The following is a 26,472-nucleotide window of genomic DNA, read 5'->3' on the forward strand; positions in this document are numbered from 1 at the left end:
CCCGAAGGAAAATATTATATAATTTCTGGTGACAATATTTATTATAATTCAGTTCCGAAACAGCTTTCCATGTAATTGTTTAAAGATTGATTTAGTAAGCTTCAACAATGTTGCAGCATTATGTGTTCCTGACTACTAAACAGAAGCTGGAAAACTTATTTTAATTTCCTTGCTTCCAATACGTAATATCTGGCAAAGTCAATCTAATCAGAAACATCGGTTCCGAATTCTGGTGTTAGTACTATTAGGACAACGCCTAAGAGGAACACAAGAACATGTCAACACGTGGAGGATATATATTTTTTGTTTCTGTAGTGTGCTATCTTCAAAATGCTATCAAAGGAAGGATACTTAGTCAGCCAATAATGGAAATTATGTTTTCTCCTAAATACTGTACATGTGATGGCAAATGTAGAAACATGTTAGTGATGGTGGGCCACTGTCCCCTAACTCAGCATGGAAAAAGTTGTGTTTTTCAGTTTCTCCCAGAGAATCTCCAGGAGGAACTCAAGGTTTATCTCCATCTTTGCCCAGAAAGTTTAGAAAAACTAATGGAAAGGGGCACCCTTACGCTTTTCCTGTGAGTAAGCAGACTCCTCACACCCACTTCCAGGGGCGACCATTCTGCTCATCCATCAAATCATTTCTGAAAAACTTTTATTCAAATATTTAAAAACTGAGAAATGATCCTGCCTCCAAATAGAACAGCCATTCCATACTCTGTGATTTAGAACACCATTGATGTGCTCCCCTACATATTAAAAACTGCTGCCATAGTGCAGTTCTCCAGAATTAACTAAAGCAAACATCTTACAAGACACTAGAATAGGATGCTCTTCTGTAATGCTGTCCCCTGCCCAATAACAAACATGCAATCACATTTTTTAAAATTAGGGGGGAAAAAACAATTTTCCCAGTGCTGCTCCCCGTGTATTCCTGCATCCTTCCCTGTGTCTTTCATGCATTAACCTTTTTTTTCCTCCTCCTCTCACCCAAAACAGCCTGTCACTATGGAACTGATGTCTTTCTTCTCCAGGCATGGGAAGCCTTTGACTCTCTGCATGTTTTGGATTTCCAATCCCATCAGACCCACTAAGCATAGCCAATGGCAGTGGATTATGGGAGCTGTAGTTCGAAACATCAAAACAGTAAAATATTTTCCATCCCTGCTCTGACCCCAGTGAAGGTCAATGAAATGTTAAGAGGAAGCATGGATGTCTGGAGGTTACGGGCTATGTAAGAACAATATGTCAAGACTGTAGAACAGTGATTCTTAACCTTGGATTACTCAGGTGTTTTTGAACTGCAACTCCCAGAAACCCCATCCAGCACAGCTGATGTTGAAGGCTTCTGGGAGCTGCAGTCCAAAAACACCTGAGCAACCCAAGGTTAAGAACCACTGCTGTAGAACATACCAACTTTTAAGATAGCATGAAAGTTAAGAAAGGCACCCAGAACAACAGTGCCAATTTGCAATGCAGATTTGTCTCCTCTAAGGCTACCTTCTGAAATTAGGAAGTGTAAAGTAGCCGTCTTGAAACAGCAGGTTTTGAGAAAGCGGTAGCAAATTATCCATCATTTACTTTGTTATTTTTGGACCTTTACAGCTAGTGAGAAGAAAAAGCACTTACAGCAAATTCTGTATTTATAGATGGAAATGATTTGATTGGCATTAAGTACTGTTTACCTTGACTTTGAAGGGGTGCTCTTCCTCAGGTGGCAAAAGGTTGGGGACCAAGTCTGATGTCCTCAGAAGAAACAGCACCCTCCTCCGGCTCCTCAAAACCTGCTGGCCGTGAAATGGACCTCCTTGCCTATCACTGACTGCATTCAAAACTCTGCTCTGCCCCATTGACACCCACCTGCCAAGAACAACAGTGGTGTCTCAGCCCAGCTTTGTCAGATGGATTCAGATCACACGACCCATTGATTCTCTTGGGGCTTTATTGAAAGGTGGTATAGAAATGGTAGGAACAAAATGGGGGATATGTGTGTGTGTTAAATATAATTCCACAAATCACAGAAGTAACTTGTCACCAATTAGGGATTCATCATGCGCATTTCTGATCACATGCCAGTCATGTGACTTTGCGTGCAAGCAGAAATGCAAGCAGCAACTTGTTAATAAGCATCAATTCACTGCTGCAATTTATACAGTGATAGTTATGCCAGTGTAAATCCCCGATTAGATTCTGGTTAGTGAACACAAAAATAACCAAGATTCATCACTAGTTGAGCAAATGTCACCTATATAAACTTCCTAGGATGAAGGTTTTATCTTCTTGTTGCACAAGAGAACAGCATGACTATGACACCATCTACTGTCTCTCTCCTGTCACTTCTGTTTCCGTCATTTTGCTCCCCAAGCCTGAGATGACGTCCCTTCTCTTTTTTTTTCCCCAACAAGCCACCTGCTTGCTCTCCTTTATTGTCTCATTACGAGACCACTTCTCTATATCACACGAAGGACATCGTCTCCCCATCCATTTCCCTGTCATGTTCTTTATGGCTCCCCAAATTCGGCTGCATCCAGCGGGTAAGAGTTGCCAGGAAGGTTGCTCTGAGAAAGCAAGTGGGTAAAAGGCAAAAGCATACAGGTTGCCAAGTCTATGCACACTTACATGGGAGTAAGACCTCTGAACCCAGGAAGACTTATTTTTGGCAGACATGCGTTGAGCAGTCCTTTTCCAACCGTTATCCTAAAAATAGGAAACCCCGTTTCACCCACCCACCCCTGTCAAGTTGATTAGAGGGCTTTAAGCCTGTCACACTCTCTCAACCTGATCGACCTCACAGAGCTGTGAGGATAAAACAGGGGAGGGGGCAGTGAGCAGTATATGCCACTGGAGGAAAGGCGAAATATCAATATAAGCAAGGAACAAACAGGAGTGTACTGTTAAGAGCATACCTGCACGCTTTCTTAAAAAAAAAAAAAACAGGCTGTTTTGTTTTATTGTTAAGATCTCCCATGGGATTCATCTACCTCTTCCGCCCTTTGCATTTATAATAGAGCACCTTTTGTTTGTCTGTTCCAGACAGGGGGTTCCCGGAGATGTAGACCCTCTATTTAGGCTGCAGGCTTATGCCCCCTGAGTGACCTAGGAACAACTCCACGAAATTCACTTCAGAGTCGAGAACCAAAGTGCAGGAAAACTAGTTTTCACTATCTTGGGAATTCTAGGAACTGAAAAGGGATTTTTCCCCCCAAGCTTTTTTTCCCAGCAAACAAGCAGAGGAGTATGCTGTTAGGCTATCTCACAAAAGCATCGCAATCATTTCAGATGAGTCCCTCCTTCTCTTGCTTTCTCTCAATTGACCATTAAAAAAAGCAATGCATTTGAGGTAAGGCGACAGCTCTGTTGACCTCTCCATGCTTGCCTTTTATTTTAAAAGAGCCATCCTTTGGGGGTTCTGATTTTACCAAGTGGCTCTGGGGCAGGTGGTGCTTTTCAATCTCGGCTACCAGTGCTGTTAAATAGGTGCTCTTGGGCGCATATCTTTATCTTCTGCCCCTGCAGAAGATCTTAAGATAGAGGAAGGCTTGGATAAGACAAATCCCTTCCTCTCACAGCTCCATTGGGTTTTTAAAAGTCAGAATATGCAGTCATTGATCTCTCACCCCAGGGCTGCTGCTTCTACTTGTTTTTATTTCTAACACCTCTTCATGATGTCTTTCTTAGCCCTCTGAAAATTACTCTGGTTTCATCCTCGCCCTCAGAAAGCCTGCTACTCCCTCTCACTTGGGAACCTTACAGAGGCTTCTGTTAACAGTATTTCCTCTCAGGTTCGGTTTGTTCTACAAAAACCAACAAATGCTGAAGACACCCAGTCTTTTCTGATTTCAGAAACTAAGCAGGATTGGACCTGGTTAGTGTTTGAATGCGAAACCACCAGGAAATAATAGGAATCTCCAGGCAGGGCTAGGAAAAATCGGGCCTCAGACCTAGAGGGAAGCTGCCAGCCTGTGTCGACAATACTGGGGTAGATGGACTACTGGTCTGCCTCAAGAATAGAGGAAGCTTGTGCCTTCATACTAGACAAATCTCATACATCACAACCTTCTGCAACTTGGTGTCCTCCAAATGTATTCAACACGACCATGACTCCTAGAAACCAACATCCATGGGCACCACATTTTGAGGTGCATGGAGGGCTCTCCTACATGAATCTGGCTGAAAATTAAATTCTCCCTGAGAAACTCTTTTCCAAGCCTCCCAACACTAAAGGGTCAGTAATTTGACTACTGGGGAGAAGTACCCAAACACTCTCCTCTGACGCATGTTGGCCGGATGTCTTGCATTCTCTGACCGTCTTCCAGGCACAAAGTCCAGCCTCTTGGTTCTTTTCCGCCTTTCCTGTCTTTCACCTATGACCGGAGAGTTCCTTCATCTGTTGCTTAACTTCTGTTTGATACCAGCATCACAACACAAGCATGTATTTATTTACTGGTTTGCATTGTTCTCATGGACATCAGCCTCTTCTGTCTTAAACGGCACTATGGTTTTTTTGCAAGGGAATCCACCCTTCCCCCCCCCAAACAGAAACAAACCACCTACAAATGAGTAACTACTTTTAATGCTGGAGTTGACCTGACCGAAAGGAAAGTCTCTTTTAGACCTCAGAATACACAGCAGATTTCAGCAGACCACTAATTTACACCCTTCTCTTTGAGTTCCTTAGGAACTCAACTACAGTACTACGTCTTCTTATGTGTTTATTTATTTAAGCTTACATTTAGTGATTAACACAACCCCAATGTCTCCCTCCCTCCCTTTTATTCCCACAACAGCCCCGTGGGGTAGACTACAGCGAGAGATGGTTACCTAGTGAGCCTGATGTTTGGAGCCTATGCTGCACAAGCCCACCATTCCAACAAGACATCATGCTGGTTCTCATGCTGGATGTTGCTCCCTAAGCAAGTAAAACAGAAGCTAAAACTAAGGAGCCTTAAGTGGAGATGGAGGTGCTAATTTTTAGAACCAATAAACTATTGGAGGTGGGATATTATTTCTTCTTTCTGAATTAGTATTTAGGCTCACATCAGTATGGGCTTTTATATAAGGACAAGAAATAAAAATATTCAGTTCCTGAAGCACATGTAGTCTTCGAGGGAATTCGTTTTCATTTCTTCTTAATTAATGGCACGAGCAAGTGCTCAGCTTCGGAAGGTCTCATACCATTCACTGCTCTTGCTTCTCAGCGTTGAGCGTGTACAAGGAGTCAAAAAGAAGAAGAAAAGCCGAAACCACTGGCAGGAAAACAGACAGTAAGGGTTCTGAAGACCACTGACCTTTGGCGCCTGCTGTGTGCTGAAGGGGCACTGAGGGTGGACCTTGTCAAAACAAAGTACAAAATCAGAGCACTACAGCACCACCTTTGTCTTCATGCAAAACGCGAACATCAGCATAGAAGTAAAATTCGGCACAGACACGGAGGTTGATATTCCAAAGCGTAGGGAGTGGGGTGTTATACTGAAAGAATGCACAAGGGGAGGCTGGTGGAGGGGGTTTACATGAGCTAGCCTTGCACCCCTCTGCCGCCGTCGAGAGCCACACCCGCAACCAACAGGGTGACCGGTTGCCCCACTTCAGCGTGTTCAAAATGCATTGGAAGGGGCCTGAAGTGGACGCCAACGTCCAGGCACAAGAGTGCTGTCATGTGATTAGGTTGCTTTCTCACATGCAGGAGTTCTACGTTGTATACACAGGTACGTTTATAGAGCCTCTTCTGGCACAGACTGCTGGGGCAAACCTGTTTTTCTTTCTCCCATGTTCAAACCAGGCATATTTTCGTAAGTTCTGAAGAAAAATGAACTGAACTGAAATTCTCACCCATCACAATGGACAGGCAATTCTGGCAATCTGATTTCCCTCCACAAATTTAGGATTCCCCCCCCCCCACTCACCACTAAATTTGAGATTTTTTTTAAAAAAATCAGAAACTATCGGAAACAAAATTGCCACTGAAACAAAAAGCAGGGAGGAGGAGGGGACACGAACCCACGTTATCCCACTGCCCATCCACGGCATTCTTTCAAAATGTGCAAGGGTTCACGCAAAGCCCATGTTTCATTGCTAAGTACTATAAACATTAATAGGAAATGCTGAAGAAATAGATAAACATGCAAAAGTCACACAGAGATCAGGCCGACCGACAACACTGGTTTCCAGAGGGAAAATAGCTAGCTACAATTCATATAGATTCATGCACTTAGTAGCTTTGAATATGAAAGAAAGAAAGAAAGAAAGAAAGAAAGAAAGAAAGAAAGAAAGAAAGAAAGAAAGAAAGAAAGAAAGAAAGAAAGAAAGAAAGAAAGAAAGAAAGAAAGAAAGAAAGAAAGAAAGAAAGAAAGAAAGAAAGAAAATGCGTGCCAACGGCAGAGTTCATAAAAATGAACTAGCCTACTGGACATAACACTCAGTGCATGCAATAATTTAACGCTTCAATATCCAGCCTTAGACACCCATGACAGCAGCATTATTAATTATGCCATTGGAACTAGTTCATGTTGTGCTGATACCCATGTTCGATTCTCTAACTTATAAGACACTTCACAACTTCTAAGTTAGGCTTTATAATAAATTCACTTTTAATTCAAAAAATTCATGCTGTCAAACCATTTCATTGTTTCAGTTACTGCCTCTGTAGTAAAATGTGCTTTTCAACCCAATAATATCAGAAACAGTTATTTTTTCCTTGTGTGCACACATCTCTATCTTAATATCTATAACAATTTTAATGCCTTCATGGTAAAGAGAACCATTAAGATGAATTATTTTGCAGAGAGGAAAAAACCCACACATTTGTTTATTTATACATTTATAAAATGAGCTGTAAAATAAATGTGTCAATAATTCATTTATACTTCAGTCACTCAGTTGATGGAACTGCTTCTGTCTGTCAGCAGAACTGCATGTGAAACAATTCCCTCTACCACACACACAGACACACAAACATGCACACACAGAAACACACACACACCATACTTAAAAACCTGCTCCAGACTGTTTAGTGACTGACTGTTCAGCCTCACTGAATTTGATCAGACTTCCTCCTCAGTAGACAAAACCTAATATGTCTGTACCCAAATCTTGGAAGTAAGTTCCACTGAACATATTCAGTGGCACTTACTTCTGGGCAGATGCATATAAGATTATGTTATACAGCACCATCCCCAGGGTGATGCACAGCAAAATGGAAAACATTAAAACCAATATAAATAAAGTAAAGTAAAACCACAATGAAAACAAGCAGTGAAAAAACCAACAGCAGATAAATCAACTTTGATTATCCTTTAGAAGTCAAATCTGGCTTTGCCTGGTGCCAAAAAGATAATAGAGCAGGCAGCTGTGAAATAAGTAACTAAGAGTACACAAGGTAAGGAAACACCTTTAATGGTTATCCCTAATCTAAATAGTACATACTGGAAGTAGCCCACCATTAAGGACAAAGCAGCCTTAGCAGTACACACACACACACACACACACACACACACACAGAGAGAGAGAGAGAGAGAGAGAGAGAGAGATTTGTGTGAAGCGCGGCAGGAATTTAATTGCAGGAGACATTCACATCAAGGTGGGACACATTTTTGTGTGGCCACATCTTCATCCTCCTTTAGAGGGAAACTTCAAGGCCAGAAACTGGTCTCCATCCCTCCTTTGATTTTCAAGGCATTCAAAGGATACAGGTGGAATTAGAACGCAGCAACTTCAGACAAACATGCTTTCTTTCTCCCAACAGTGAGTGAGACAGACTTCTATGCACTGCAACAGTGCAATCCTCAAGCTACCAATGGATAGTAAGGACTAAGAAGGCATTGTCATGGAAAGTCACTTCCACTGGTCCATATAAATAATGTCTCATAGTCCACACCTCTGGGCTTACTTGTTTGCTTTTCTCATATTATCACATTAATTCTGCAAGGCTTGCCTTGATTCTATCATCCATGCCTGAGCAACAAAAACTGTTCATTCTGGAATCTTTCTAGAACAGTGGTCCCCAACCTGGGGGTATCCCAGATGTTCTTAGAATACAACTCCGAGAAATCCAGGTCAGCACAGCTAGTGGTGAAGACTTCTGGGAATTTTAGTCCAGGAACATCTGGAACCTACGGTTGGGAACCATTGTTCTAGAACAGCATTTTCCAACTTGGAGGTCATGACCCCAAAGGGGTCGCAAGGTGTTTTCTGATAATTCTGAGGTGCTTCACACAGGCTATAGTGCTTTTTTAAAACATACAGTCCCTGAGCCTTTAGCTAAATAGGGGAAGACAAGTATATAAAACAGGAACAAGTGATTCTTTATTAACAGAAACTCTACTTTTCTGAGGATGTATACTACAAACAATGAAATCAGATCAATAACTATTTTGGCAACATGGCATGTGACTTTTCCATTCTTTTCATGGCAAATCATTCTCTTTCTCTTCCTGGAATCTGCATTTTCGTGAAATTTGTTGGGCCCAAACCTGAAAAGGTATCTCTCTTCTTATCCTGTGGTACTTCACGATCCTGGAGCTAAGTTTCCAAATGGTAAAATCTGCAGGAGTGGTGCCTGTTGTTTAAAGAGTAATGTGTGTATTACTTTTTGGATTGTTCGGAACAACATGGGTTCTACATGGAGATGAGACAATCTCAGGACAAGGAGTTTCCTTGTAGATTTGGGTTTGACAGGAACATAGAGACCCTGAAAGAAAGATAGTCGTCTAAGGAATGAGCCAGTAGAAACAATGGTTAATTTCATGTATCCCTTGAAGTCAACAGAAAAATAATATTTTAGCCATGTTTCTTAAGGTTCAGAATGAGTTCTTCAAACCAAGAGTGATAGAAGAAAGTAGTAGACACTTGGGGCAATTGGCAGGGTATAAGTCTGTGCAGCAGCACCTCCATGGGTATTGCACAGTATCTTGTCTTGAATAACTGTGTTTTCCTTTTCTAGCTTATGTTATGGGTCCCCTAACAATCATATCACTGCAGCCTGGAGAATAATAAAATTGCTGCCCACTACCGGACATAATGTGGACTCCTAGTGTGGTATAGTGGATAGAATGATGGATTAGGAGTTTGGAGAACAGGGTTCAAATCCCTACTTGGCTATGGAAACTCACTGGGGGAGTGGAACTGGTAAAAATACCCCTTAAATGTCGTACATATTTATGTTGAAGGCCCTATCAGGGTTGCTATAAGTCAGTTCTGATGTGACAGCACAGAACAGACAGCCACTAGGCACAAAGGACAAAAAGACCGGCAGAGAAGTGGGCGGGCGCAGCCTTCATCTTCCATTGAATGGGTGCATTTCAAGGGAGTTGCTTATCTCCTTGGGCAACTGTCTGGTGTCTTGATGCATGGAAGAGATGTTCTTGATTTCCCTTTTGAGCAGTTATTGTTTGGGAGAACTTCAGTACTTAACTATACAGCTAACAGTTTTTCACATGTAGCTTTGGAAGAGGCCACCATGTTAGTCTGAGCAAGCAGATCAGGCAAAATCCAAAGAAACAGAGCAAAACAAGGACAAAAATATGTGGCACGTTAAAGACCATTATATTTTAATGTAAGCTTTCATGGACCCATCCACTTTGTCAGACATTAAGAGACAAAATGAAATGGAATGAAATGTAGATGAAATATCACTTTCACATTCTAAATCAGCTTACGTGGATTGAATATAACCCTAGGTTTCCTAAGTCATTATCAAATGTAACACTTCTTTTGCTACCCGCTGACACTGACTGTTATTTTCTTCACAGCTATCATCTCTCATCACAAGGCAAAAATTGTCTATATTCTGTACATTGACAAACATGATTCATCTGCTAACTTCTTTCATTCTTTCTTTCCCCTCTTGAGGTTTAACTGCCTCTTCAACCCCCGCACATACCCTTCTCTCTCTCTCTCCTCTCTCTTCCCCACTCTACCTGGGGGCTGTTTTCTGTCTTCTAGAAGATCTTTTACATCAGGACCCTAAAACTTTAACACATAGGCCTAATTACTGCATGTAACCAATGAACCTTTAGAAAGTGAAACTCGTATTTCACCTACATTTCATTCCTTTTCCTTTTGTTTCTTCCTGTCTGACTAAGTGGATGGGTCCACGAAAGCTTACACTAAAATATAGTACTGTAGTTCATCTTTCAGGTACCACATTTTTTTTTGTCTTTGTTTTGTTTTGCTTTGTTTCTTTGGATTTTGCCAGATACACTTCTTTACATGAGATCAGAGGACCAATATCAGTCAACAGTGGTGTAACAGAAAAAGTCACCACACCAGACTTGCCTGAGCTGGTGTCCTTTATGTGTCAGATCAGAATGTCCATCTTTCCTAATCGTGCTAGTGCAGGCTGAAGGGAGTTGTTGGCCAAACACTTGCGGAGGGAGAGTCAGACTGGAGAAGGCTGAGCTGCATGATGAGAAACAACTGGTTGCACTGATCAGCTCTGAGTCTCTGCAGAGGCCCTCCGAAAGCCTACAAAATGTATTAAACCTCCCACATAATCCTTGATTTAGTTCAACAATATTTAATATCACTCAGCGATGTCCCACATCTGCACGCCAGCGAAGTTCACCAAGTGTTCCCTTGCCCAGCTGTGGTTTCAGGCTGCACTCTGTGCACAAAGCATTGGCACTGTGGCAAAACACAATTAGTTTTTACAAGCTTTTATCATATGGGTCAGAAACATGCAAGCAAGAAACGCTTCTCTGAGTTTTAAAGTAAGCACTTTAGACTTTCAATTAATTTTGCTCAATTCTTGGAAAATACACATTTTGATTTATCTATAAATGGGGATGTTATTATTGCAATAGCTTTTGTTACTGATCCATTATTTTGGGGCTGGGGGGGTGAGGAGAAGTCTCTGGTTATCTTTTAGTAGAAAAGGCACACAATCCCCAGCCTCCTTTCCATGTTATTACGAGGTGAATTCAGAAACTGTAAATAGCTTTGGTGTCTTTTTTTCCCTTTGATTATTCATGGAAATAAGAAAAGAGGATGGAGAGCACGAACTTAAGTGGAAGCAGATTATTTAAGTGAATAAATATGGTATGTGTCAAGCCATGGAATACATTTTGTACATAATGTCAGTTATAGGAGTCTTGGAACTGAACTGGCATAGGGAAAAAACTGATCTCTCTGTCATCTCCTTCAAAAGCCATTAAATTAGCAGTAAAATAATAGCTGTGCTTTATGGAAAGTTTCACCTGGGATTCCGAAAGAAAGGAAGATCTGGTGAATGTGTTCTCTGGGAACCAGTTTGGCTTCAAAAGCTAAGATGAACCAAATGAAGACAAAAAAATAGAAACCTGCCTTAGAACAAGTCAGCTCACTGTCCCATCTCCTCAAATAGGACAATGAGTAGCGTGCATAAGAGGAATCTTTTAAATAGGCCACCGGGCCTGCCTGCATTGTTTAATACTTAAAATACATAAAACATAATGTGGTCTCGGATGCAAATTCTCTGGATGATGAGTCCATCTTTAGGAAAAATGGATATTCCACTAGACACCTTAATTCAGTGCTGGATTATAACAACAGAAAAGTGAGACAAAGGGAGGAGGAAGATGAAGAAATAAAAGGAGTGGGCATTCTTCCTTTCTGCAGACAAATTTCAGCAAAGATAGGAAGACTGGCTCGTAGGCTTTATTTCGAATTTGTTTTCCCATCCTATTAACGAAATCAAACAAATGGTCCATCCAGCTAAAGACCCTCAGGGACTCAGAGTCCCAGGCATTTATCAAGTACCGTGTTGCTGTGGTCAAGCTTACATCAGCCAGATTGGAAGATATGTTACAGGGAGAACGTCAGAACATTCACAATATATTAGATCACAACAGCTTGAAAAATCTGGACTGGCTGAACATTGTATCAAGGATGGCCATCAGCCCCAATGGAATGGGGTGCAAGCACTGGCCAAAACCCAATCAATTCTGGGGTAGGATCATTATTGAGGCTCTCTTGATAAAACCTGAGCCACATTCCATCAACAGAGAAAGTGGTGTTACTTTTAGTGATTGCTGGACGTCTCTGTTTTGTAAACTGGATAGACTTGGCAGGTTGCCCTTATATAATGCTGGCTGGTGTGGGGGGACAGTCTCTTTAATGTTAATCTGCCTGTGTTTGGTCTGAATGTTTACCCAGCCAGTTTTGATTGTACCTTGTTGTATTTAAGGTTACCTTTAGTTCGGTTGATACCTTGTTTTCCTTGATGAAGATGGCGCAGGGTATTGCTATTGAAAGCTTGGACCTTTTTTTTTTTAACAATAAACATGTATTGACACGACTGGAAACCCATAAGCTGTTTACACAAAGTGTTTGTTGTGAAAGATTGAGATCTCTAATTACTTAAAATACTGTTTTTCAAAACCGGATGTGAACTTCTCCTACTGTCAGTTCAAGCCACCACCACATTCTGGCACACCTCCCTGACCCTAAGGGAGCTTGGAAATGAGGCAATTTTCCCTTCAACTTGCCAAAGTTATTTATCTTGCCAAAGTTATTTACTGGCAGCCCTGACTGGCAACGGCTCTCTAGATTTCAGGCAGGCGTCACTTTTCAGCCTTACATGGAGACTGGAGGGGAGGGGAAGAGAGAGCAGTGGAACATGAGCATTTCTGGATGTCCTACCAGATCTAAGAGTTCCTCCCTTCCCCTGGTGACAGATCATCTAGGCTTCTGTTCCAGAGGATCTGGTTACCTCATTTCCTACAAACGAAAGTGAAGTCAGCAGAATTCTCTGGAACAACTATTCTCAACTGAGGGGGCATATAGCCCCCTGAGGGCCCTGGCACATTTGAAGGGGGCCACAGACTGGAAACAATTCTTCACACACCACCTTACAAGGTTTGTTATGCAACTTACATATCACTGCTTTGACTTATATTTCTTCCATATTGTATCTATGGCTGTGGCGAAAAAAAAAAGGTTGAGAATGATGGGCTGATAATGAAAGGCAAGGCTCAGTTTTCCACACCTCCTATTCCACTGTCATAAATGGGGGGGGGGGGGGTGTTCTTCCTGTGTCATGGGGCAGCAGGTTCTAAAATAAGCAATTGACCCAAGGTTAGGCATGGCAGATACATATTTTTTTTGGTTAATCTTTCAATTTTATTTGCTATTATTAAACTATTGGGGGTCAGAAACCTTTGTTGATCTTCTGCAGGCCATACAGATAGCCATCTTCTTTCTGCCTGCCCTGTCACACTGGAGAGGAAAGGGAGGAAATTAGGAAGAACAAACTCTAAAGGCAGACCATGTTGGCGAAAAAGGAGGAAAGAATGTAAAGAAAAACAGTTTGGAAACCAAAATAGAGGTAACGGATAGAGAAGGAAAGGAAATGTTTAAAAAATTAGCAAAGAACGTAAATCAATGTAGAAATAAGGAATTCTTGCACATAAGAATATGACAATTCAGCTTTGGCTTTAGGAGGACATTACTCTCTACTGGTGATGATGTCAAATCTAGAAGAAATACCCTTTTCCATCACTTCATTTAATCTGAAGAATGTTTTCCGTATTATTGAATTAAAAGCCATGAGCCATGTGGCCATTGCAAAATACAAATGGAAGAATAGACAATACCTTAATAGGCCACTAATAAAAACTAAACAAAATCACACACTATGACAGCTTTTTTGGGTAGATCCCACTTCTTCAAAGCAAGTACCAAAAATACAAATGTTTGTAGCTAGATGGGATTTGCCAGGAGGTGAGTCTTACATGTAAAATTCTTGACAAGACGAATTTCGTCAGGCACTTCTGCCTTAGATGAGGTAGGAAGCTGTTCTAAAGTTACGGGTTGGATTTCCCACTCCAGTTCTCCAAAGGGGCACAGGCTGGGCGTAATTTAGTGAACATACTAAGTATAGCCAACTGGAGTCAGATTGAAGTCCAAATAATATTACCTAGTGGTTTTCCTGCTGTTGAGTCTTGGAAATGCAAGAATAGGCGATACCTGGCAAATCCCATCTTGACACGAACATTTGGACTTTGGGCACTTGTTTTGAAGAATTGGGATTTACCCACGAATGCAAGAATAGACAATACCTTTATAGATCACTAATAAAAAATAAAAAATCATACACGATGCGGGTTTTCGTGGGCGAATCCCAATTCTTCAAAACAAGTGCCCAAAGTCCAAATGTTCATGTCAAGATGGGATTTGCCAGGTATCGCCTATTCTTGCATTTCCATATTACTGATATAATGTACAGAGGTAAATGAGCAACAGTCTTCATTCTCCCTCTCAGGGTTATGCTGCCCTAGAAACAATATGGTTCACAGTATTGTAGAGATTAAGAAGTGTTATCTTTCCAGTATCATTTACTGCTGTGAACAACTGTTAAGCCAGCAGGGATATACACAGTTCCCTAGGAAGAAGTCCCATTGAACTCAATTGGCTTTACTCTTGAGCAGACATCATAGAATTAGTTTATAAATGATAGACTGTGAAGTAAACACAGTGTTTTCAGTTATAATGTCATGAGTGGACAACGCTTTTAAAGAAATTCCACATTCCAGTATACAGTGGGTGCCTTTTGAGAGAACTATCTTTTATTCGTCCCTTTGCAAAATATTTCTATGTTCTGTGATAGCACCACCTAGTGGAACTACTGTGATCCTATGAACTGCAACGGGGAAACATTTCCCCAGAACAACACTGGATCAATGCAATAATATTGTGTGCGCTTTGTTGTTGCAAGCAATTCTATACTTTTCATGTATGAGCCCTCTTTCTAATTCCCATCTCCCATGTCTCTGATGAGGAAACAGAAGAAGTTGTCTTTCACCAGCTGAAACCATTACCAACTTAAAACATTAGGCCACCAAGCACAATGTTGTCTAAATCTGCAGGATCCGAGACAAAATGCTTTCTCGGTGTGACCTTGAGGCGCCAAGGACTGCATCTGGGACAGCCTGGCTGGACCAATGTGTCAGATCTCTTTCAAATTGACATCCGCACGCAGACATGGTAAATCTGTGAAACCCTGGCCTGGTCTGGGCAGGACAGGATGTAACGAGAAGCACATGCTTTTTAAAAACCTGAATTCTTCACAGCTGCAGCAAAAGAAAATAGGGTGTACAAATATTGTTGTTGTTGTTTAGTCATTAAGTCGTATCCAACTCTTCGTGACCCCATGGACCAGAGCACGCCAGGCCTCCTGTCTTCCATTGCCTTCCCAAGAGTTGGGTCAAATTCATGTTGGTTGCTCTCCTATGTTTCATGGCAGGCAACTCTGGAGGAGAATGTTCTGTGCAGCCATTCCCAGACTTAGTGGCTGCCTGCTTGTACAACATCATGTGTTGCGCTGTCTACAGCATTGTTCTTGCACTTAATGGGGCCCTTGGACTCATCATACCATTTGGAACGAGGCAGACAATGGAGCAGTAAGGTAGTGATGCATGAACCACCTGGCTGCACAGTCCTTCGAAACAGCAGCCACACAAGGTCTGGGAAACTTCCCTATCTGGCATTTATACATGAGGTAAAATCACACAAGATGAGAGCCTTAGTGGGAATGTTGCAGCGGAGGGGGGGTGAATCTGCTACCTGGCCAGCCACCAAAATAGTGTTCTTCCCTGCTGGCTCTGGTTTGCCATATTATCAGGTTATTCGGGTTTTATCTACATTCTGCACATATTTAGCTGGGTGCCTCTTATGCCCATTTCTGCAACCAGCAGACCCAGAAGCAGTTCTGGCCCCTCTTCCAACCCTTGCTGTCTTGCCTTTGGGACATCACAGGGATTCAGTGCTCTTGGATCACAGGAGTTTGCCCCAGGCCTCAGTTATGGCCCTCAACCTATCTCAGGGAGTAGGATACTTCAGGGCAGCCAACCCAAGACGGCCAGGCACCCAACACAGTTGCCTTTCTTGCCATTTGCAGTGGCCAGGCAAAAGACGACAAGGCTTTGGGAGGGAAATAGAACAAAGCTGTGCTGGAATCCCCTGCTAATACCGTTAAGTGAAATTTCCCTTCAAGGTCTCAGTCCACAAATATGTGGAGAATTTCAAAAGGCCATTTGTGCAGGAGTGACCTGAGTTGATTTTCAAGCAATTGTAATATTTCCTAATTACTCCTAGAAAAAACATTAGGTCCCTTACTGGGGGGGGGGGGGGCTGGTTTGCAGACATGGCAAGAGGAAGGGAGCTGCAACACAGAGATGATCCCAGGGACCTGTGGAGCTAGAATGGGCTCATAATCCATCCCTCCAGCCACCCAACCACAGTCGTCCTGGGATGGAAGACAAGGAGAACGGTATCTGGCAGCAGACTTGAGAAGGTTGTCCAACCCTTCTCATAGCATACCACAAACATTATTTTTCTTTCAGGCCCCAGATATTGACAGGGTCCTTTTGTATTCAGCAGTGAGCCGGTTATGTGGCACATAGAATCATGCCTGCCTGGTCCACAGCATCAATTCTAGGATAATACAATAAATCAATTTCTCAAATGATCATTTTGATGAGACTTCTGTTAAAACATCTCAGCCTCTTTGACAGCTTTGAAATAAAAAAAAAAAACACAGAAGCTCCAGAGAAGGAATGGGAAAATGTTTCCTCTTCAGGTATTATAGACTATAGCTCCCATAATCCCTTACAGCTAGCCATTCTGGCTATATCTGCTGGGACTTGAAGTCCAAAACATCTAGAGGGCCAAAGGTTCTACATATATGATCTAGTGCAGCGGTTCCCAACCGTGGGCTCCCTGGTGTTTTTGAACTACAACACCCAGAAATCTTGGACAGCACAGCTGGTGAAAGCTTCTGGGAGTTTTAGTCTAGTAACATCTGGGAAACCACTTTTGGGAACCACTGATCTAGAGAGTAATAGATCGGACAGTCACTAAAATGCCATAGAAGCCAACACCAGGTTGAAAGACCAATCTATTCACTTATGAATCCTGCCCTATTCCTGTATCATGTAGGCTTAGTTTACACATGCAGTAGAACAAGATGGTAGAATAGGCTGTACTGCTTCACGTTGAATTCTCCCTCATATTTAAAAAAAGCAAACCCATTAAAAGAAATCTAGAATAATTCTGAGCCATCCCTTTTCCCATCTATGTTTATTTTCTATTTGCAGAGAATTCCTGGGTAGGGAAACATTAAAAATCCTGTCTGCCATCTACAGCCTGAAATTCATATTACTGCTTCAGCATTGTTTACTATGTAATTCACCTCAATTCTGTGTAGACTAGGCCTCAGGGCCTGCAGTCCAAATCACAGAGCACTGGAAAGTCCTGGATAAATTTTTCTTTCTGTCCCCAAATAGGATAATGAATTGTGAATTTCGTTGTATGGTATACTGTGTATATACTTACAATGACAATAAATTATATTATTAACCAGTCTGTTCCCCAAATATCACAATGCATCCCAAAGAATGAAATCATCATGGTCACTATCCTGTCTTTTTGGTGGGCTGGTCTTGAAACTCTGACCAAGAGGAACTGAGGCAGGGAGAACACAACTCCATATATTTAGTTTAAAAAAAATATTTCTGGCCTGACCACAACTCAGAAATGAGACACAATAGATAAACATTTCACCAGGTTTATAAGAAATGGTGAAGCCTCACATTTTGTCTCTCTCCTTTCCTCTCTTCCTTGGGCTTCAATGGGGAAATTTAGTTCAAATTATATCAGGGTTCCCCCTTATGTCCAAACTAGAAATGGGCACGAATTTTAAAAAAAAATCACCAAATTCATTCAAAAATTGCTAATTCATTGATTTGTATTCCTACAAATCAATGTCCCCAACAAATATGAATCAATAAATTTTTAGCAATTTTTTATTTGTTGATTTGGTTTCCTCAAGCCAGCTGCTAAAAGGCACTTTCCTGGGGGGCCCACTTTGTGAGTGTATAACCTAGATGTGATTTGTCAACCTTGATCAATCAGGAATCAAAAATGAATTCCCATTTTTCTGATTCGTGCCCATCTCTAGTCCAAACCAGAGAAACCAAGGTGGCATGTCACAATCACATCTTTTGTTAACTGATCTTTTAAACCAGAGTTCCCCAATTCAGATACAACATAGAATTCTAGGATAATACAAGAAAGATTTTTAAATGGAAGCTGGAAAAAAGATGAGAAGAAGGGATGGTTTGGGCAAGCATGTTCCTATGAAGCCATGGATCACAGTCTGAAAGCTGCTAGTGTGGCATCATTCAAGGATCTCTCAGTGACTTGTAGTCAAACATGTGAACCGCCTCCATTAAACATGACTGTATTTGAAGCAATGTACTGTACAAATTTTATCCATGTCATTCAGCAGCAATGGCTGGTTCACACCTGAAAATCAATACTTCATGTTTCAATAATCAGCACCATCTCAAGATATTTTGCTTCCTGAAACAAAAAATAAGAAGACACTCTCCTTTGGCCTGTGTATAACAGAGTAATTATAATAGAGTAAGTCAAAACTAAAGTAGGCCCAATTGAATCAATACAGAAGAATTGACTCACCAAATCCCCACTGATTCAATAGGCCTACCCCAGTGCAACTTCTATGCTATTGCTGCTTTCAACCAATGTGTGAAAGACTTTCCATAATCTGAACACTGAAACTGCCCAGCTCACATACCAGCGCCAGCGTCAATGAACACTAATCTTAGTTAAAAGTAATTTTTAGTGTCTTTGCAAAATGGATTTAATGATACTTCTCTAATTTCCTCACAGAGACATTCATGTATAACTAATGAATAGCCAAAAGTCCATAGACTAGAGCAGCACATTTTCTTGCTTCAATAACTATCTCATTCAGTATCCCCTTCCCAAAAATATCCCCCACAGTCAACCTCTGGTATGTTTTGTCTCCTGTAACAGACTCCACTACAAATCATCAAAAATATAAATTCATGAAGTAGAATAATCCCTGACAGTGAAATTTGTGTGAGAAACGTGTTGTTCTATGCCGTCAAATTGCTTCTCATATACAGCAACCCTAACAGAGATTTTGAGGTATGTGAGACGTTCAAGAAGCAGTTTACCATTGCCACACACCCACCCACACACCCACACCAGTGAATTTTTATGGCTGTGCAAGGATTTGAACCCAGGTTTCCTGAGTCATCATCTGACACAACGGTTGAAATCCTTTTGTTTAGGATAGTAAGTTGCTTTCCAGCAGGCCTGGTGAAAAAGTGAGGATTTGGTGACTCAACTCCTTTGTAAATTCCATTGATTCAAAAGGGCCTACTCCAGCTGTAAGTTACTACAGTATTTGAATCAATGAAACTTGCAGAAGACGTGACTCATCAACCCCCCCTTAATTCAGTGGGTCTACTCTAAGGTGACTTACTACACTAAGCAACAGGATTTCAGCCTCTGTCTGCTACAGCCGGCTCTAACAGCAAGGATGGGGAATTGAGTCGTGGGACTCGCTTTTACGTTGGACTTAAGTCGTACTGGCAACTTCATTCAGACTCAACTTCAGTTTTTAGCCCAATGACTAAGACTCGATGTGACTCAGAACCCTCCCTTTTTTCTGTGAGAAAAAAACCTTGTTTTTAATAGGGACTCTGACTTGGGGCTTGGGACTCAGACCCAAAGACTCGCCCGCTTCCCTGTCTGATAGTGAAACAAAACCTCCCAAATTATGTAGATATGCGTCTGAGAAATTAACAGCCTAGCAACCTGGAACTGCAACTATGAAATATCTGTCACATTCTTCATGAGCCACCATTTTGAAGATCCTCTTAGATCTGAACATTTTGGCTGGTCCAGAATGTAGGGACACCGTTTTTGTGAGATTCTTGCCTCAGGGAGCAGCTGATGTTGACCCTTCAGGAGTTTCAGTGCCTGCCAGGGTGTTCTGAGGCTAGATCCAAGCTACAACGTCTAGCTTAAGAGCAATCTCTCATTTATTTGTTTGTTTAAAATATGTTTATTCCACCTTTCTCCTTAAAAAGAACCCAAGGCCGTTCTTTTCACTCCATTTGACTCTGATGAGATCACTGGGAGAGAAGTTTGAGGTGCTACTGCTATCTAAGTTAAATTGTCTGTTCAGTAGAAATAGGATTTTTCTCTCCAATTGATTTACTACAGTTACTACATATTGTTTTGTCTTTTTCCAGAGGCTGGACATCATCATGTCTATGCTGAGTTTCAATGTGGCAACCCTAAACAATGCTGTTGGGTTGCATCCAAACCAGTCTCCAATATTTTGTTTCCTTCCAGCATTTCTTTTTCCGTTTATTTTACACTGAATGATCTGCTGCCACAATCTATATATATATATATTTATTGGACAAAAAGGATTCCCATTTTCTGCACTGTACATGTTTTATGATATCATACATTTGCTTCAGTAAATCTTCACGGGCCACCCTCTTGATCCAAGAAATTCTTAGCATCTCAAAATAAATCCACATTCAAAATAGATTTTTATATTAGCCTGTTTTAAAGGCCACAATTTCATGCCATTCAGTAGAACCGAGTTATTGGCGGAAATCCTGTAGTCAGCGTTCATGTGTAAATCATAGCTAGAGGAGGCCCACTGAATCAGTGGGGATTTGGTGAGTCAGCTTCTCTGTAAGTTCTATTGATTCAGTGGGCCTACTCTAGTTGCAACTTACTGTGCTGACTAAAGGATTTCAGCCATTAACTCATGCACAGAAGTTTCAAGAGCTGAAAGTGTTTCGTATTCATTATCTAGCTGTAGTTTTTACAATGCTTCTAGAAGCAGATATTTCTATTTCCCCCTTATTGCAGATAGAGGGGTAGGGCTGAGGCTGGCAGAAGAGCCTCTTCAAAGACTAGCCAGCAATCTTCCTTACAATGACCCCATTCTTCCTTTCACAACAGAGGTGACCTCAGAGATAACTCACCAATCTGACTTGCATATTAACTCTGTGCTTACCCCAAAATGCCCAGTTACAAAATGAACCACAATAAATACAGGATATAAAGGCGAGGAACAGCCCAACAAATGTCTTTCTGCACTTCTTCTGGCTCTTGCATTGGCAGAGGGCAGGATTAGATAACCTTTGGGATCTTTTCTAACTATACAGTTTAATTAGTCTGTGCCCCTCAGCTGATGGGACTCTGTCTTAGGGAGAGGCTCACAAGACAGAGAAGAGGACTTGGTTAAAGAGATGTAGCCCTTTTATTCGGCTTTGGTTGCTATTTTTAATGGTTATCTTGGGCTGCTGATTTTAAACCAGCACACAAAAGAAGTTCAGATCACAATGGAAATGCCATTTTGCTTCAACTTTTCCCTCCAAATATACAAATCTTCCAAAGCTATGTGCCTGAGAAATCAAGCATGCAAACAGAGCAGCGCTTATCTTGCCATCGCCAATGACAAAGAAAAAGCAAGCTAATTTTCCAAATGCTGATTAATGCAGTTATCCTGTTACAACAAACACACAGTTGTTTACCCCTTAAGAGAGCTTTGCTTAACTGTGCCATGCAGTTTGTCCCAAATTAATTAGTCAGGCAGTTGCCACCATTCCTGGCTTGAGTGAGTGCATGCAGCATTACCTGAGCCTGAACCCATGCTTGTTTCGAGTATCATCATCTGTATCATATCTTATAACCACATTCAGTGCAGCCAGTTAACAATTAGCAATATGATTTTCCCAGCACTACAGCCACCCTATTTCTTTCCTCCCACCCCTCTTTTCTAAGGTGAGACTTTATCTTTGTTCTGCTGTTCTAAAAGACATAGGGTTTTTTTTATCACTGCAAGCCCTGTTTTGATATTTCCTGAGTTAAATTCTGCAATTCCAGTTTAAATGTTGTCATCTTAAGTGTAGGCCTAATAAGCGGTAGAGAGGACACCCGAAACAGGCAAGAGTAAACAGTGTCCTCCCCATAATTGTTCCAGTTGACAAATATACTGTAGGTAAAAGTAAAGCATACATCTGGTAATTAATTGGAACATAATATGTATTTTTTTTTTTAAAAAAAAAACCACCAACCAAGCAACTTTCTAAATTCAGAGGACGAACTTATATAACTGACACTATAGGGTTTAGAACAATGCTTTGCAGATGGAGAGTACCTGTTTTGGTTAAAGGGCTTGAGAAAAGTTGCTGCAGAAGTCTGTTCTCTGATGTCCTCAGTACTACCACGATATCAGCAGGAAGTGTGTCTCTGTTTTTCTCTAGGAAACCATTGGCATCATAGAGAACCTACACAATGGAGGAGGTAATGGCGAAAGTACCCATCAAGAAAAAAAATCAAGAATTACATCAACAAACCTTGAGAGCTACCCATGTTTGTAGAACACAATGGATGAAGAGGCACCAGACGTTCCTTGTCCACCCCACAATACTCCATCTGTTAGCAGGGACTAAGATATGTAAACACTCGCTAGTGTCCTGCTTGCTCACTGGTGGAGTGCTATGCGCCCTGCATTCTCTGCACAAACTTTGTTTCAGAGTTGGAGAGGGCCAAAGGCACCCTAGAATGAGAATGGGACTTCCAGTTGCATCAGAAGGTATGAGATACCTCCTTGCGCAAACTCTGTGATGGCCCAGCTGCTTGTGAAACAGAGCACTGTGCAAGCAGAAGGACACAACAGGACACTGATATTGTGGGTCTTAAAATAAGGCATCTAGATTTCAAAATACAAGCACATTTCAAACACAGAATCAAGCAAGAAATCTGAAAGCTGCTTAAGAGAGATGTTAGGTGCTAGATCCCTCTCTACAGTTCGATTTAATAAAATTATCCACAGCCTTTACCTTTCCAGCATAGTGCTGAATGCCAAAACACAGCTCAACTCCTTTGGGTCTCCAGAAATACTTGCATCGTAAATTATCTTCAAATTTATCTAATCATTTCAAAAGAGAAAACATCGTTAATGGGCCATTCCCCCAGCCAGAGATCATCCTTTCCCATTATGTCTGCCTCCTGATTAGATTATCAGAATTGATAGTGTTGTTTCCCCCACAGTAAGGTGGCTGACTACATTAGTTCTTTGATATCTCTTACAACTCTTTTGTTCTTTCTTTCCATTTGCTTAAAAAGGGAATTAGCCCAGGAGAGGTATAGTTAAATCACTTTCCCCTTGCATTTCTCTCAGCCTTCTGCCACTCACTTTGTGGCTTTTTAGTTTGCTTTTTTTTTTTTTAATTCTTCAGCTACTCAAGGGAAACTGCAGGAGGAGGGCTGGCCCCGAGTTCTGCTAGTTATCTTTCCAAAGACTATTGGTGTAAAGACTGCCTGGTATCCCTCTGTTTTCAGTCAGCCAAGGACAAAGGACTCGGCATGCCCAGATGGAATGAGGGCAGCTTTGGGTTCCCTGTGGAAGATAGAGAGGGTGACCACACTGGCCTTTAGTCTGCTTTTTGAGCCACTGCAGAGATGAATCAGTTCACTCCTAAGGATGGTGATCAGATGACATTTTTGCTGGAACAAACCAGCCCGCCACCAGGATCATCCTACCTGCACCTTCCTAGACCCTGGAAGGGGTTTCAGTTTTATTTTTTTTTTCGGTGCAGGTAAGATGGTGCGTGTGTGCGTGTGTGTGCATGTGTGCGTGTGTGCGTGTGCTCATGCACACACACACATACAGGTAAAAACCTAATGCAAATCTAGAGCGTTTAGCTGTCTTTTTTGGTGATTGTTTCCTCCTTTTGGACCATGCGTGAAGTGGCCAGTCTGCTAACAGCCATACTGGGGTGACCCAAAGACCTGTCTGGACCTTCCTCATGGAAGGAAAAAAAACATTGAGTGGAAGGATGGCTCAAGTGAGAAATAAAATAGATCACCCTAAAGATAAGAACCTTTTTTACAGCAGACTAGACTGCTCTAACTTCCCATCTGATCCTGCCCTTGGCGACTATTCTATCAAAAACTTGGGCGAAAATGGCCACTGGTCTCTGTCCGCCTAGATAGACCTTCGGAGTAACAAATATTTCCAAAGGGCATGCAGGAAGAGAGCAAAAACATTTCTCTAAAGCCTCCTTTAGACACAGAATCGCACTGTAGATTTCTTGGTTCACACTTCAGTCTCATGACCAAGCACCTGCAAAATGACCTCAAGACCAGTAGCAGGAGGAGAGAATAAAATACGTTAAAATTTGCAATTATGATATTTCTGACTCTGAGATAAACCTTTAGTATTTCATTATTATATGAATGTCACGAATTTTGCCCCTCCCCAATTTTTTGCAACATTACAGTACTAATTTTCCCCCCGCTTTCTGTTGGACAATGCATTAAATGACACATGTTAAAATAAAGCAAAATATCTCGGCTTGGTCAATATGTAAAATAGTATCACACTGGGGTTTTTTTGTTTGTTCGTTTGTTAGTTAGTTATCATCACTGGAACAGGAAGTCTGTGTAAGCAGAAAATTGAAATAGTGGTTCCAATATTAGCAGATGCCTAGAGTGAACTGGACAAATGCCCATTGTTTGACCAGCTGGCACAACATGGGTAATAACAAACAATTTCTGTTTTGTCAGTAGAGAGCCAGCCGAGGCTTTGGAGCAAATGAGTAGCCAAAAAAAAAATATTTCTATTTCTCTCAAGATTCCATTCATATAACCAATTTGAATCAGAGGAGTCGCCTCAAGGTGACTTACCTTCTTCCATTGTGAGATGGTTACAAAATTACTTCAGTGCCTTTAATTCAACACACACACACACGCCACACGCCATCACCACCAACAACAACTAATCAAGCCCTGAAAAATCCTGTCTAACACTCTCCTGGATGTGGTAAAAACAGCAATTCCACCCCAAAGGACACCAGTTGAAAAGGTCTCTTCAGCCTGAATAATGGCTATGTGAATGGCCTACTGCTCCTTTCCCATGGAACAGGCCAGTAAGAGAGAGCAGTTTTAATCCAAGGGGTGTGTGTGTTGTTGTACAAACACCACAGGGGTGGTAAGTAGAGGACTCCACCACCACCACTGTGGAAGCGCATTCACACTTCCTCAATTTACCAAGATTCGTCCCGCTGCAGCCTTCTAAGCCCATCTGTTATTTTGTTCCGGGGGCCCCTCTCCCTCCTCAAGTTCAAACTGGGGCAGCGGGAAACACAATGGGCTGCAGAGGCAGGAAAGGTCCATCCATGTACAGCCCTCTGTTCCATTCAGAGAACAGAAACCAGGCTCTAACAGTACAAACAGTACCTTCGACACAGTAAGATGACCTAATCCTATTCATGGTGTCCATAGTAAGTTGGAGTGGGCAACTTCGATAGTTTAGGAGCCACACTTGCCTCTCCTTGGAAGCCCGAAGGCTCTGTCCCCAACCCTACCCTCCATTTTTTAATACGGTGGTGCCTCGCAAGACAAATGCCTTGCCAGACAAAAAACTTGCAAGATGAAAGCGTTTTGTGATTGTTGTGGTGACTTGCAAGACAGCTTTTTCTATGGCCGTGCTTCGCAAGACGATTTTTTCCCGCAAGAGCAATGCCTCGCAAGATGAAAATAATTCATTTGTCTTGCGAGGTTTCCCATAGGAATGCATTGCAATGCATTCCTATGGGAAACCGTGCTTTCGCAAGACGAAAATTTCGCAATACAACGCTAGTCACGGAACGAATTGCTTTCATCTTGCGAGGCACCACTGTATTCTCTTTAAAAGCCCCTTGGAGCTTTAGAGAATATGAAGGGCAGTTTTTGTCATATTTCTCTTCACACAATCTTCAGGCACTGTTTTAAATGTGGGAGGAGACCTTTTTCCAAAACCAGAAGTGATTGGAAGTCACCTGTCGTTGTGAAAAATGCCCCCCCCAACTAAAACAGATACTTAGTATTCTGTAGTGGATAGAGTGACAAACAAGGACTCAGGAGGCCTGGGTTCGAATCCCCACTCAGCCATAGAAACTCACTGTGGGTGTGAAACTAGTAAAAAACACTCCTTAAATGTCTTACTTACCTTGAAAGCTCTATTATGGTTGCTATAGATCAGTTTTGACTTGATGGCATATTACAAAACTAAAACAGGCCAGGGATGCTTCTTCTGTTTCCCCGTAAGGCCTAAAGGCCTCAGGACACTTCTTAAGAGAAAGCTTTCAAAATGGAGTGTAAGGGATGAGGGACCCTGGCCTTCACATGCAACTTGCAGGGCCCAGTTTGCCTCTCTTCATAGTAGAAAACAGCCCATCAGTTAATGATAACTCAAAATGAAGGGTGGGCAATGTGGAGAAAATTCCTCCTGACAAAGCTTATTAAGAGGACATTGGGTTGCTTCCTAGCTCTGGTCATGAACTACCTATGCCCAGGAGGTTGATCAAATGGCAAGAGACTGAGCGCAAAGTCTTGAATTACAACAGTGTAAAGGTACTAATGGATCTCCTGCTTTTTTCTGCTAACGGTATATGCAATGACAATTTGGGGCTCCTAGACTGGACGTACCAACTAAAGTAAGGTCTGTTGCCTGGGGGAATCGGCTTTCTTCATCCAGTAGAGAAAGGAGACCCATCGGTTTCTGGAGGAACGTGTCCAGGAGTGGCCTGTTGTCTTCATAGTTAACCACAGGGGCATCAATGCCTTCATTCTGGTACTCCATCTAAAA

The 26,472-nt window shown here is 41.8% G+C and overlaps 1 protein-coding gene and 1 long non-coding RNA gene across 6 annotated transcripts in view; one reads left to right on the forward strand and one right to left on the reverse strand.

Moving 5' to 3' along the window:
* Positions 1-26,472, reverse strand: part of MYO3B (myosin IIIB) — a 324,047-nt gene that overhangs the window by 144,164 nt on the left and 153,411 nt on the right. For all 5 annotated transcript variants that reach the window (XM_078394391.1, XM_078394389.1, XM_078394393.1 and 2 more), the window contains 3 exons: positions 26,313-26,466; positions 22,682-22,770; positions 21,997-22,126 (listed from right to left, as the gene is read on the reverse strand). In XM_078394391.1, coding sequence (XP_078250517.1) covers positions 21,997-22,126; positions 22,682-22,770; positions 26,313-26,466 — 373 coding nt within the window. The remainder of the gene's footprint in view (positions 1-21,996; positions 22,127-22,681; positions 22,771-26,312; positions 26,467-26,472) is intronic.
* Positions 1,236-24,138, forward strand: LOC144589550 (uncharacterized). The gene is made up of 2 exons (XR_013545719.1): positions 1,236-13,302; positions 22,103-24,138. It is a non-coding gene; the product is annotated as an uncharacterized LOC144589550 (long non-coding RNA).

Source organism: Pogona vitticeps, chromosome 1 (genome assembly GCF_051106095.1).
Source record: "Pogona vitticeps strain Pit_001003342236 chromosome 1, PviZW2.1, whole genome shotgun sequence".
Lineage (NCBI taxonomy): Eukaryota > Metazoa > Chordata > Lepidosauria > Squamata > Agamidae > Pogona > Pogona vitticeps.